The sequence below is a fragment of the Neurospora tetrasperma genome (assembly GCF_000213175.1).
Source record: "Neurospora tetrasperma FGSC 2508 unplaced genomic scaffold NEUTE1scaffold_1, whole genome shotgun sequence".
NCBI lineage: Eukaryota > Fungi > Ascomycota > Sordariomycetes > Sordariales > Sordariaceae > Neurospora > Neurospora tetrasperma.
In genome coordinates, this window is record NW_009799099.1 from 3,126,442 (window position 1) to 3,139,973 (window position 13,532).

The window sequence follows — 13,532 nt, forward strand, 5'->3', positions numbered from 1 at the left end:
TTCTGGGAACAAATGGGCGACAATGAATGATATCAGTATATGTTGTACTAGAACCTAGTAGACGCCTTTCTTAACCAGCAATAAAGCTAACATCGACAACAACTACTAACTACTTCTGTGTGCAAGTCTTGAACCCCAAACCCAGGCCAAAGAACGGACCTTACCCAACAGTGATGAAGAAAGCCATTTTAGTCTATAACAATTCAATTTGCACTCTGGTCTCCTCAAGACACCTGCAAAGGATCCACCTCTTCCGCTTCAACGTACCTAGTCCTCCGCAGGATGCTTTCAATCGGACCAAGCAACCTTTGAAAAGCATTCTTGCCAAGCCTGGCAACCTTGACCTCGGTTTGGCTGATGACGCTGGCCGCGCGAGGGGCATCATTCAGCAGCGCAAGCTCACCGAAGAAATCGCCCTTCTTGTAGTTCTTAACTGGAGAATCGTTTCCTCGCTTGAACGCTGCCGCCTCGCCAGCCTCTAACAGGAAGAAGGAGTGGCCGGGGTCACCCTCAAGAATGATCTCATGGCCAGCCGGGTACTTCTGGCTCTCGAGAGCATCCGCAATCTTGGACCGCTCATATGGCGTAAGGGTCTTGAGGATGGGCACTTCTTCGAGAAAGCTCTCGTACATCCGACGACGAGAAAAGGTCGATTCCATGAGAATTCGTCGGAAGGTGACACGATCAAGCGCCCATAGTGTGCACTGGGGCTCAGCAGAGACGACAGTGGCAGCACGGGGTGCGTTGTACATGAGGGCAAGCTCGCCAAAAGAGCCACCCTCCGCTATCTCGCCAACCTTCTGTCCCATGCCGTCTGGGCCGGGTTGAAGAGCGCCGGTGCTGTTGACATAAACCTCGAATCTTCCCTTTTCTACCACATAGAAATAATCACCGGCATCGCCTTGAGTGATCACCTGCCGAAAAGCGTTAGAAAAACCGTCTTTCTCAAAACAGAGATTTGCAGTGGCTTCAGGTACTAACCTTGATTCCTTTGGCAGGCACCGGCTTCTCTACCAAAGCACCCAATACTTGGGCACTCTGGTCGTCTTCAAGGTGGTTGAAAAGAAAGTTGCCGCTGATGGCTTTCTTCAAACGCTCAAGTTGCTCTGCTGTCTTCGGATGAACAGGAGGTGACCAGTTGTCGGAGTTATCCGTGACTGGTTTCAGGGATTCTGCCGAAACGGAGGTCCGGCGACCCAAGTTGTAGTGAGCAGGGAAGTCATCAGGTTGGCGCCGGACGGGCATGTCTGACGGAGCATCGCCACCAAAGCCGTTCCAGAAAGAGGGCGCAGTGTTGTTCTTGACGCCGAAATGGGGAGTTGTAGGCGAAGTAATAGTATCATTCTCGTCTTCCTCAACCAGTCTATGCATTGGCCCAGATTCAGATCTGCCTGAACTGCCAAACGGGTTTGCGTTCCCAAAAGGGCTGGTGAAACCTGTGCTCGACATTGTGGTGACGTTGATCCCAACAGATGAATTTTGTGAGGTGTGTCGAGCTAAATTGAGAGCTGTTGCCTTATATCAGACAAATGTTCGAATCAAATATGCAGATGCTTGTAGCTTGGACCAAACACTACCTAGTGAAACTGAGGAAAGGGATCCAGAAATGTTTTGTCTCCGAACTTTATTTTATAATTCGCGAGCAAAAGTCGGATGGAGATCGGAAGGTCGCAAGGGACCAGAGCGTCTGTAATTTAACACGGGGAGTTGGAAGGTAGATCTTTGGCGCCTGGAAGCACTTTACAAAATTAGCACCTGATTACCGAAAGAACAAGCATGGATGATCACCCGCATAGATCTTGACATCGGATCAGAGTGGAATTGCCGAACGGGAAATTGCGAAATTGGCAGAATGGCATGACGCAGAGAAGAGATCGGTCTTGGGATGACAGTAATCCACACTCCATGTGATCTGTTTGACTACGAATCTATGCGACCTAGCGCACGGGTACAAGATGTTCGATTGCACAACGAGGTTGATCGAGCAAACAAGGTGAGACATGGCTGAAGAGATTTAGGGAACTTACCTAGGATTCACCAGATGTAGGATAGGTGGTATGGAGAGGTTGAGGTCGCAAGCAATCTCGCGGACAACAGTCTTGCGGTGGTTGCGAACGCCGGAGATGGATGGATAGGTTTCAGAGGATCGCGGGCGGGATGATGAAGGACGAGCGGGATTGCCGAATGGGCGATGGCAAGGGAGCAAAGGCTGGGATGCTTTGACCAGCTCGTAGCCCGAGATGCTTTATACGTGGCTGCCCGGGAAAGCAGAACAGAAAGAGGCTGTAGTGTGGACAAGGAATAAAGGCTAAGACGGTTCGGCAAACACCGCAGCACGAGGGTAGGTTTCTTCGTTGCGACCGAATTCTGGTGTCGCGAGGGCAATTGCGGTTGCGGTTGCGATCTCACTTGCAGACGAGTTGCCTTGTAGCGACGCAAGAAAGAAGCAAGGCAGCTGTGGCGAGGCGTGTTGACCGAACGAAGCAGGCGGCGGGGAGCTGTGTGGGTGGAGGTGGAAATGCCTGATGGAAGGGGGAATGGCAATAGTAACAACAGAGGACTGGAGAGCTGAGCACGACCACGGCAAATGAGACATGGGAGTCTCCGGTTATTACTGTCTTTGTTATAACGGCGAGAGTAGAAGCGCGGGAAACACAGAGAGCAGTAAAGCTGGCATGAGGGGAGTGATGTGGAGGAGGTGAAGCTTTAGGTTTTGGCGGGCAGGTGGGGTGGGTGATGCCGTTTGCGCTCGTTATCTGGGTTTTGGGTCGTGAAGGTGCTGGACGGTCGACCGTTGCCGTGCTGGCGTGCAGGGTTCTCTGCGATTTCCCTTCCCGGCCATTGCCTCAGCTTGGCCGTTAAGGTAGGTAAGTAGAAGTACCTAGGACCGTGTCACAGACGGGAAGGCTTCCAGAACCACCTCATGGAATTGGCTTTGGATTTAGCAGCCGGCGCTGAATCTTCAACTCCTCATCTTTTCACGCGTTGATGTTCGTCAGCCATCATTCTACCAACATCTTTCGAAGCCACGTCAGTGATTGACTATCAACAGACAACTGGAACAATGAAGGCAATGCCCTCCTCCGTTCCCTGCTGGGGGCAAGACCCACCTCTCTTGTGCTCCTTGTTGCTTCTCCACAAGTTCCGTCAAGCACGATCACAGACTCAAATCTGTCGAATCCTTCTAGAAAACACAAGCACGAGCCTTCATGCGACTTCCCCCCCTCTTCTTCCTTGCTTCTTTTTGTGTCCCTGCGTGGCCTGTCCAATTGCCTGTCTTGCGTGTGCCAGCTCTCTTTCTCTGGTGCCAGCTTGCCCGCATTGCCTGCCATTCAGATGTTCTGTCGCCGGGGTTACACATGTGGTCTAGAGTCTGGTTGGCTGTAACCTCAATACCTCATTGACCCATCCGCCCCCGTCGGGTGTCTGACGTGTGAGTCTGATGCTGTCCTTCTTCTTCGGCTTCTCTTGCAGATCTCGGCAGCCATTTCGTAACGTTTTGCGAGCCAAACTCGACTAGAGAAGCCAGAAACAGCTTCTTTTTTGCGGGTGGCAACCATCCCCGAAGACTTGGCGTTATCTATCAGCTTTACGCAGTACCCCATGGATGATCTCGATGCTGTTCGGCAGCCGTTTTGTCTCAACGCTTCGTTGTACACATGCACAAGGCTTCACGCACACGACGGCGAAGTCTTTCGCGTCGTGGTGCTGAAAGTTGCTTGTGTAGGGTTCTAACGCTTTTCCTGTCAAACTTGCACGAACAATTGTTACTATCACTTGCGCGTGAACGCTGCTGGTTGCATATGTAGTGTCCGGTTGACTGGTCCCCGACCCCATCAGATCAAGTGGAGCGGATGAGACCTGGAACATGTTGCAATCAAGATACTGATATGCAAAAGGCCGAGATACCACCCGGGCGCCGAACGGTAAACACAAGACACACAGCTGATATATCACTCTTGTACCAGATAGTGAGACTGATCTGAAGTCGCAGAACAGAAACGGTGTGCAAAAAAGTGAAATAAAGCGAGAGGTTGGTGGCACATATAGAGATTGGCAGCTCACTCTGTGCCCGATTCTGGAGGTTGTTGTTGTGTTCTATGTAAAGAAGCACCTCTTTAGATGACTGTTGACGTGCATTCGCGGGGCAGCGAAGAATGGCCCGTGCGTGTGCTGCCTTCAGCGGTTCCCTCAGTTGAGCGGCCTGGACAAGCTCTCGCTCACGTGAGACATCTCGTGAGAGTGCTCAGATGATGATATCCGAGTGTGAAGTCGGACGTCGGACAACCAAACCCTGAAATGGAAACTCACAGCCTCCCTGCCAAGAGGAAGGCACGGACCATTTCGAATTGTTGCAACGCCCCAGAAGGCCGAAGGGTCCGGGTCCGCGTTCCACTGCCCACTCAGGTCTCGAGCCATTGCAGCGATGGAGTGCAGTGGACTTGCCCGTCCGTCCTGTCCTTGTAGCGCCCGACGACTCAAACTGTTCGTTGACAATTCCATTGCCCACCTTTAGACTCTGTCCCTGTGCGTGTGTTCCTGGCGCCGCCGTTCCATCAACTTTACAAAACGGCTTGAATTCCACTTGCATCATCACAAGCGCCCTTCTTCTGGTTTTCGAATCTTTCCAACCTTTTAGCGACGACAATAGTCGCTGGAATAATCCGATAACATGGCACCTCGCCGTCGCCGTGGCGGCCGCGATGGCTCCCAGGACGGCAACTCATCAGAGACAGATGCTCCCAAGAACCGTCCACCCAACACTGCTTTCCGCCAGCAACGAATGCGCGCCTGGCAATGCGTGCTCACGCCTAAACTTATCGTCTCCATTTTCACCGTCCTCGCCGCCATCTATCTTGGCTTCGGCGCCTACTTGACATATCTCGCCTTCACTGTACTTTCCCCCGGTTCTTTTCTGTGCCCCCTGTCACTTGCTGCAAAAAGTGTCCGACCAGCCGCTGACCATGCCACCCATCTTTTTAGGTTCGAGATATCAGTATCGACTACACAGATTGTCTCAGAGAGGCGCCCAGAGGAAATGGCACAAAGGAACCGATTCCACCCGATAACATCAAGTCGCACTTCACGTCAAAAGCCCTGGCCGACCATCCGAACCTAGACCCCAAAAAGATGTCGACATGGCATGTTGAGGAGAAAAACGTAACCTTTGAATGGAGCGGCGTCACGGCTCCAAGAAACATTTGCGTTATCTCATTCCCTATTCCCGAGGAACTCCCGGCGCCCGTCAGCTTCTACTACCATCTCGACAATTTCTACCAGAACCATCGTCGCTACGTTAACTCGTTCAACGCCAAGCAACTTCTGGGCGATGCCGTATCCAAGGATGTTATCGACGGCTCGACCTGCAAGCCCCTGGATCTCGACCCTCGAGGAAGCGGAAAGGTCATTTACCCGTGCGGCGTGGTGGCCAATTCCATGTTCAACGACACCTTCTCCAACCCCTACAACGAGCAAAACTCTACCGACTACGTCATGTCCAACAAGGCCGGCGACATCAGCTGGGAGGGATTGAAGGACCTATACGGCGAGACGAAGTACTCGCGGGCCGATATCGTGCCCCCACCCAACTGGGAGGCAGCCTGGCCCAACGGCTACACAAACGACACCAAGCTTCCCGACCTCAAGAACTGGGCCGACTTCCAGAACTGGATGATGCTCGCTGCCTCGCCCGACTTTTACAAGCTGGTGCGCAAGAACGAGCACGACGCCATGAAGGCGGGCAACTACCGGATTGAGATTGTCGACAACTTCAACACCACCGTTTACAACGGACACAAGTCCATCGTGCTCACCACTATCACTGCCATGGGCGCCCGCAACATCTGGCCAGGGATAATATTCCTCATTGTTGGCGGCATCTGCCTCATTCTTGACATCTACTTTGTCTTGTCTTTCTTCATATGGAAGCCTCGTAAGCTGGGCGACCCGTCGTACCTGTCGTGGAATCAGCCTTCGGCCGCTCAGGCTGGATCGACGTGAAGCGAACAACCAGAACTCAAACCAAGTAAGACAAAACACACAAAGAACGAAGACATAATTTAGACCCTAATTACGCCGTGAGATGGATGGATGGTTGGATGGATGTGATGAAAATTCTTACCCTGCGGGATGAGGCTAGGACGGGGGCTGGCTGGCTGGTCGAAACATGAATTGGGATAGAAGAGGCGGAAAGGGTGAGGAGAAGGAGACAAGGAGACAGAGAGAGAGAGAGGGCGGCATTCCTGATCCAACACGGAACCGCCCTTTGTGAGCTTTGCCTGTTGTTGTTTCCAAAAACTTCGCTGGGTTTTGAAGTTCAGCACGCGCTTACACAAGTCTTTTTTGGGATATCAATAACTGAACGGCGTCTTGGGTTTGGTATAGTTTCCGTTTTACTACTTAGTACAGATGCATTTCATGGGATGTAAATCTCATTATCTATTCACAATTCTTTAAAAAAAAACCACAAGCTCGACTTCCTTTCGCGTGACGACTTCAATGGAAGTATGATACCAGTCACTATGCCAGATTGTGTGAAACAAGTAGTTTACTACTACCTACTATGTTCATACTACAGTACCAAACAATATATCCCATTTGCACGCCAGACAAATTTGCCCATCGGAAGAAGAAAAGACTGCGCAAAACCAAATCCACGCCGACCTAGGAAAGAGGAAAAAAAGGGAAAGTCTGAAGAAAGCCAAACTTGTACACAGGCCCGATTTTGAAACCCTTTTCCCAAGATATGCAAACTCACAAGGAAAATAAAAGTCGACCGATTAACCTTGTCATATCGCGAGAAGAGCTCAAGCGGACGAAGACCGAGTCTAATCAGTCTACTTTCTCCGCTTCTTGGGTGCCGCGCGTTCCTCCTCGTCGTCGAAGCCGCTCTCTCGGTCGCGCTTCTTAGCCTTCCTCTCCAACTCATCCCAATCCTCGCCCTCCTCTTCCTCGCTGTCTTCCGCCTCATCGCTGGCCTCCTCCGAGGCGTTGGAGTCGTACTCGGAATCCTCTTCGCTAGACTCGGAAGCGTCCTCCAGTTCGCTCTCGTCAATCTCGAAGGCGCTCTCCTCTTCCTCCTCCTCCACTTCATCGTCGTCGCTGTCGTTCTGCAGGAAGCCCCAGCCGCCATCCAAGAAAAATTGGTGGGTATTGGCAGTGACCGTCTTCATGATGACGCCCCAGTTGAGGTTGAGAGGACCCTCTGAGAAGGCAATGTCGGACGAGTCAAGGAACTCCTTGACATCTTCCAAAGACTCGACAGGAATGGTGTTGATGTGGTATGGTGGTCTCGTGAAGTCCTTGAAGACAAACACCAGATCAAAGTTTTTGAGACCAAACTGAACACGTTCCAGATGTGCGACTTCAATGTCCTCGAGGGTGATAACCATAAATGGAGGTTCGGTGATCTGGATGAGACACTCCGTGGTGGGCTGGATGTACACGTTACTGCGGAACGGTACACCGTTGAAACCAAGGTCGCGGAGTGGCATGTCCACCTCAATGCCTTCGTTGCGGCCCGCCTCAGCAATCTTTTCCGCGAACGACTTGAACAGGCGATCGAGCTCTGCGCGGCGCCGGCGTTCCTCCTGTTCAGCCTCGAACTCATCCTCATCACCATAACGATACTTGCGCTTCCGGTTGCCGGTTTCGTCGAACTGGATGTCGGTAGCTTCCCTGTAAAATTGGACATCCTTCGTCTTCTTCTTGTTTCCAATGATAATGGGATCCTTGAGGTGGATGTGGATGATCACGATCAACTCATGCTGACATGGTTGGAAGAAGAGGTGGCGAACGTTGGAAAAGAGGATATCCACGCGTTGCGTTGTGCTGAGAGGTGACTGGTAGCGAATACCGTTCTGGTGAATTTCCACCTTACCAGGCACACGCTTGCCCTCCATGGCCGGCCGGATGAAGACATTATCCAATACGGCGGGCCGACGGTCTGATAGTTGATTAGTATGTTGCGATGACAATTGATCCGGGTAAGCGACTTACTTCTGATTTCAACGAGCTTGTCCTGCTCAACTACATCCTCCATATCCTTCTTCTCCTGCTCCTTCTTGACAGCGTCTCGTTTGAGGTTCGAGATTTGGTTTGCAATGTCAGCATACCTATCGCCATCGGTTGATTTGAAAGTCAAGCTCCTGACGAAGTGCGCAGATGCATCTTCGAAGGGCTGCTCATCCTTCCGACCCACACCCTGGCCAGGAGATAGGAAGTTGATTCTCAAAAATGACCACTCGCCCTCGTCACTCTTGCTTGCGTTCTTGATGGTGTTAATATGGAAGGGTACCGGCCTGCCCATAACAGGCAGTACTATGGTCGCGTTCTTTTGATCAATCACGATGCCCATATCCTTAACCTTGGGCGGGAATTGATTATCCCGCTTGTAAGATTCGAAGCGCTTGAACTTTTTGATTTCGACGCCATTCTCATCAGCGGTAGATTCAGCGTATTTGGCCAAGCCTTCCTTCTGTTTCTTCTGCGCAAGTTCCTTCTGATGCTCGCGACGTCTCTTGTCCGCGTCCTCATCAACCGTTGTATTACGCTCAGAGCGTAGACGAGTGCTGGTGATGTTCTTGGTTGCAACAGCACCCACCCTAGAGTCCCGCTTCTCCTTCTTCGGTGTGGGCTGTGCTTCTTCCTCATCTTTGAAGAAGAACGAGGTGGCATCAACATCGACAGGCGCTTCGCCAGTAAACACCACCGGCTCGGAGCTAGTGACACGGATCGTATCGGAAAGGATCAAGGAATAAACCTTGCTGTTCTTGTCCTGGGGATTGGGGTTCTGGATATCACTGAAGCCGGTGGTCACAACCAGTGTCATGCCATCCTTGAGGGTACGGGTGTTCTTATTGTTGAGAATCAAGGTCGGGTCCTTGTTCTCGAGGCCGATTCCGAAGCCGACGTTCTTAAGAAAGTGCTTCTCAAGATCGGGCTTCTTGGACCGCACAAAGTTGTAGGCCTTGGTGTAAACATCCTTGACAATGGCACCATCCCGGATCTCCTTGAGAATGAGGTTGTGGACAGCAAGTAGGAACTTGTAGTTGCTTTCTTGGGACTTGTTGGGGTCGACCATGAAAGTTCTGGCAATTTGGGAGCAATAGGACTTGTATCTGAGACCCATAGCCGCGATGATAATTCCCGGGTGGAGTATATCATTGTCAGAATCAGCCTGCCACTTCAGGTCAAATTTGCCACCACTTTGGACGATCGGTCCAAGAATCCAGTCCAACTGCTCGGGATCGAGGTCAGCCGGGAGCTTCTGTCGGTTGGGCAGCTCAACGGTCTTCCAAAATTTGTCGTCTTCCAGTTTGTTGAAGACCTTATCGGCTAGCGCGCTGTGCTTGATCTTCTTATCTTGGTCGAGGATATTGGACATTTCGTCGAGGAAGTAAGGGGTCAGGAGGGCGACGCAAGCCTTGGACGAGGTGCGCATGGCGCGAAGCTCGGTTTCATCCTTGACAGAGAAGGCGCCAGCAGACAGAGCCTGGGCAACGTCAACCTCCTCCACATCCTTGCAGTTATCGGCATAGACCTTCTTCCATTCGTCGATAAAGGGGCCCTTGGAGGTGTCCTTGGTGAGGACGCCAACCTTCTTCTATAACGAGGGGAAGTTTGTTAGAACCGCACCGAGATGTTGATGTGCGCCCAGGATGGGATGTAACTTACGCCCGCAGCCTTGATGGCATCCGTAATTTTGATGAAAAGCTTCTCGTTCTCGGCGGCGTCCTTCCCTCGCACGAGGACCTCAACGGGGTATCTGCCGCCCTTCACTTGGTCGAGGTACTTGGCTATTAACGTGTCAGATAGTTTGTCCGCGTTCTTGGGTCGGGAATACCGAGCGAACCTTTCTTTTGGGTGGTGAGAATGTAGATGGTGTCGAGGGTAAACATCATGAGGGTCGTCGGGAACTCGTAACCTAGCAGCCAGAACTTTACGTAGAGCTATCAGCAGCTGTCGGTTGACTGGAATGGCGCGCCAGACGTACAGCCAGCGCACGCCGAGCGGGCTCTCCAGAGGGCATAACTCACATGGATAGCGTTGTTCTTGTGAAACTCGGGGTTCTCGTCGACCTTGCCCATCAGGATGACGATGGAAGAGACGCCACCGAAGAGAGCGTCTCCGGAGCGCTTGTCGGCCTTCCAGGCATTGTAGAAGTGCGAGACGCGCTCCTGGAAGACCTTGCTGTCGATTTTGATGTCTGCCATGATGAGCGACGGCACAGCGGCGCGCGATTGAAGATGGCAGAAACAATCAAATCAGCAGAGGTTTGGGTTTGGGTGAAGTCGTGCTTTCTGCGAGGGGCTGCTTGCTCTGGTACTGACGGTGGCGGCAGACACCCTTCAAGATGACAGGAACAAGGCTACCACACCTCTCCAGCCGGCACTGCTAGTACTCTACAGTGCTTGCCAGCCGGGATCCGGTTCCAGGCCAAAGACACATAAATTCCCGTGTCGCGCGTCGCTCACGTCACGGGCCACAGCTCTTGGCGCCCCTGTCCACTGCCTTCGCGTTAGGATGCCTAAGAGGTTCTGTTCTATGCCTGAGGCAGCTATAATCTGCTGGTTGCCACGGCAATGGTGGTATTCGTGAAAGGTCTATAGTATGGGAATCGTAAAGTATATTGGTGAAGGATGGAAACAGACGAACGTAAATGGTGTCGTCGGGACATCCAACAACTTACGATTCTGTCAACTTCAAGTCGAACTTGTACCTCTTCCTTTTAGGTGCACTGCAGTGAGTGCATGCAGATGAAAGAGAGACAGGCGGGACTGGGCGTAGAATGGAAACAGCGAGAGGGACGGGAGGGGTGAGGCTAAGCATGTACAGGTACGATTAAAGTCTTGGCAAGCGAAGCTCTGGGGTGCCGAACTTCCATTCACCTCAGCTAGTAACCAGAACTCACCTTTCTTTACTTCGACGCAAAGAACCACCTAAGCAGCGATCAACCTAGAGCTGATACCCATACCAATGGATGAATGAACGAGTGATGGCAATCACTGTGCGGAACAACAGCAACACAATCTTCAAGAATAGATTCGACGGGACCAGACACCGCGTACAAGTGCAAAGAGCAATGTCTAAGATGCCGCTCGGAAAATCTGTGATGTTTCACATCTATACTTGATAGAGCGGCATTGCGGAAGATACCGCCATGAGATGGAAGAATTGGTCAACACCTGCCCGACGGGAAACTTATCAGATCACTAATAGAAGACAAGCTGTCATCAGCACAACGTCACAAGAAGGGCTCTTGAGCTGAATCCTTCCCAGTATGAAGCGAGGACGAGCCTCCCACCCACCAAACCATCTAGTAAGTATCCAGACAATTGTTTCGATTCCTTTATCCGGCTGGTGATTCAGTCCTGTCCTCCTTTGGGATCGAAATCGTGAATCGACCGGGGGCCAGTCGGGACCGGCCCATCGGCTGCCGGTACGGCGGCAGTCCCGCACGGACCGGAGCAGTGCCATTTGGCCCCACTTCCCCAGATTCAGAAATGAAGACGGGAATGACAAATTTCAAAAGTTGAAGTTCGCTTCCTCGGTGTCCAACACCACCACTCTTGGTCGATTTTGAGAATTTGTACATAGGAAGAACAGGGTCATAATAATACGTCAAAATGGTTCGTGAACAGCTTAAATCAGTCCAATCCATCGTTTTGAGAGAGTTGAAGACCTCATCGCGCATACCTACCTACGAACTACAGGCTTCTCCAACCTTGAGGACGGTTGAGACTAACACGACATTCGTCTTATAGGTTCACGCCGACGCTTCCAACTTTGCTGCCAACGTCACCAAGGAAGAGGCCTACCAGCAGGTTCTCGACCAAGCTGAAGGTCTGTTCTATGAGCAGAGGAACTGGGTAAGATGAGCAACCAAGCCTGCTTGCACCACCATATCAAGAAGGGACAATGTCTAAAAAGGTAACCTGAATGATTGACATTCGTTAGGTTTGGTAAGTCAACGTTGGCTCCCACATGTACCCCACAGCCCCTTCTCGGGATGGTCCGTCCTGAAAACAACAGATGGAACGTACAAGATCCTCATTAGTGCTAATGTACTCTTTCAAAATAGCAATTTGTCCAACTGCGCTGCCCTTCTCTGGCACGCTTTCAAGTCTCTTCCGGCTCCGAGCAACCAGGTCAACTGGGCTGGTAAGTATTTGTTGTGTTCATCCCAGTTCAAGATCCCATCCAGCTTTTCTTCCTACCTCTGCTTGTTCAACGGGCATGATCTCTCCTTTCAATTTTCATTTTACCTTGCTTCGTCGAAAATTCCTGTCCTTTTTGGACAACATCTCCCTCTCCTCACTGCATCACTACTTTACATATCAAACAATTCTATACGCCTCATCTCACTACACTTGACTCTCTCTTTCTCTCTCCCTTCCCCTCTTTTCCTTTAGCCTCTTCCAAATCCAAATTAACCCGCCCACATAATAGGCTTCTACACCCTCAACCACCCCTCCACCACCGAACTCATTCTAGGCCCTTTTCAAGGTAAAGTAGCCTGCCAAACCATTGCCTTCGGCAGGGGCGTATGCGGTGCCGCAGCCGCCACCAAGACCACTCAGCTCGTTCCCGACGTCGACGCCTTTCCCGGCCACATCGCCTGCGACGGCGACAGCAAGAGCGAGATTGTGGTTCCCATTGTTGTAGATGATAGGGTGGTGGCTATCATCGATGTGGACTGTGCGGAGCTGAACGGGTTCGATGAGGTCGATAAGGTGTGGTTGGAGAAGTTGGCGGATTTGGTGGGCAGGAGCTGTGACTGGCCTTGAATTTTTGAAAGCTTGCGCAATGGGGAGTAAGGGGAGAGTGGTCCATTGGGGGAATGAGGGTGAGAAGATGGACTTGTTGGGATTTAAAGGTGTGGAGGATGAAATGGGGGTTATGGGCTATTGATGCGATATATTAGAGACATAGATGGGGAACAGAAATCAGTTTTCTTCGTGTTGGTGATTGGTCAGACTATTTCGTCTTCTTTCGCAGACAGCCACCTCTCATCTTAAGTAGGTCCTCCGGTCTCGTCTTGATGTTTTTTTAGTCACCAGGTGTGACACAGAAAAACAGATAGTGAAGAACAAAACAACAACCCAAAAAAATAAAAATAAAATAAAATAAAATAAAAATAAAAAAAATTTTAAAATAAAAAATTTAGAAAAGTTAACGGTAGCAGGGCACTATTCAACATTCTAGGTAGGGAGCAAACACGGAAAGTCGTTGGCAGCATACCAAAATCCCGGCTTTGCTCGAAAGAATTTCATGACCTGCAACCGAGTTGAACACGGCGCATCTTCGTGAACCGGGGTCGGGTACGGCACACTGCAGAAAGACCCTAAACTAATGGACCCAGTGTTGGGCTCGATGAGTGCATGATATACATGGTCCGGAGGAGATCCTGTCACCTTGGTCTGTACTGGTCGCTTGAGTATCAAGGGCAAGCACGGCGGCTGCAGGTAGTCCACACTTTGCCAATGATGTTTGTCCTCCCTTTATCAAAGAAGGTACGGACAGGGTAGACT

At 51.2% G+C, this 13,532-nt stretch overlaps 4 protein-coding genes across 4 annotated transcripts; 2 read left to right on the forward strand and 2 right to left on the reverse strand.

Moving 5' to 3' along the window:
* Window positions 1–15: 15 nt before the first annotated feature.
* NEUTE1DRAFT_120026 (cAMP dependent protein kinase A regulatory subunit) lies at window positions 16–2,101 on the reverse strand (the record flags this gene model as incomplete). The annotated part of the gene is made up of 3 exons (XM_009849788.1): window positions 16–914; window positions 982–1,738; window positions 2,028–2,101. The coding sequence occupies 2 exons, from the start codon at window positions 1,447–1,449 to the stop codon at window positions 225–227; spliced, it is 1,158 nt and encodes a 385-aa protein (XP_009848090.1).
* A 2,571-nt stretch (window positions 2,102–4,672) lies between these two features.
* NEUTE1DRAFT_76528 (uncharacterized protein) lies at window positions 4,673–6,239 on the forward strand (the record flags this gene model as incomplete). Its single annotated transcript, XM_009849789.1, has 2 exons — window positions 4,673–4,894; window positions 4,984–6,239. 2 exons carry the CDS (start codon window positions 4,673–4,675, stop codon window positions 5,998–6,000), a joined length of 1,239 nt encoding a protein of 412 aa, XP_009848091.1.
* A 269-nt stretch (window positions 6,240–6,508) lies between these two features.
* Window positions 6,509–10,304, reverse strand: NEUTE1DRAFT_144251 (transcription elongation complex subunit; the record flags this gene model as incomplete). The annotated part of the gene is made up of 5 exons (XM_009849790.1): window positions 6,509–7,945; window positions 7,999–9,604; window positions 9,676–9,797; window positions 9,854–9,938; window positions 10,038–10,304. The coding sequence occupies 5 exons, from the start codon at window positions 10,212–10,214 to the stop codon at window positions 6,837–6,839; spliced, it is 3,099 nt and encodes a 1,032-aa protein (XP_009848092.1).
* Window positions 10,305–11,627: 1,323 nt separating this feature from the next.
* On the forward strand, window positions 11,628–12,788 carry NEUTE1DRAFT_107492 (uncharacterized protein; the record flags this gene model as incomplete). The annotated part of the gene is made up of 5 exons (XM_009849791.1): window positions 11,628–11,630; window positions 11,766–11,870; window positions 11,959–11,963; window positions 12,083–12,162; window positions 12,451–12,788. 5 exons carry the CDS (start codon window positions 11,628–11,630, stop codon window positions 12,786–12,788), a joined length of 531 nt encoding a protein of 176 aa, XP_009848093.1.
* Window positions 12,789–13,532: the final 744 nt, after the last annotated feature.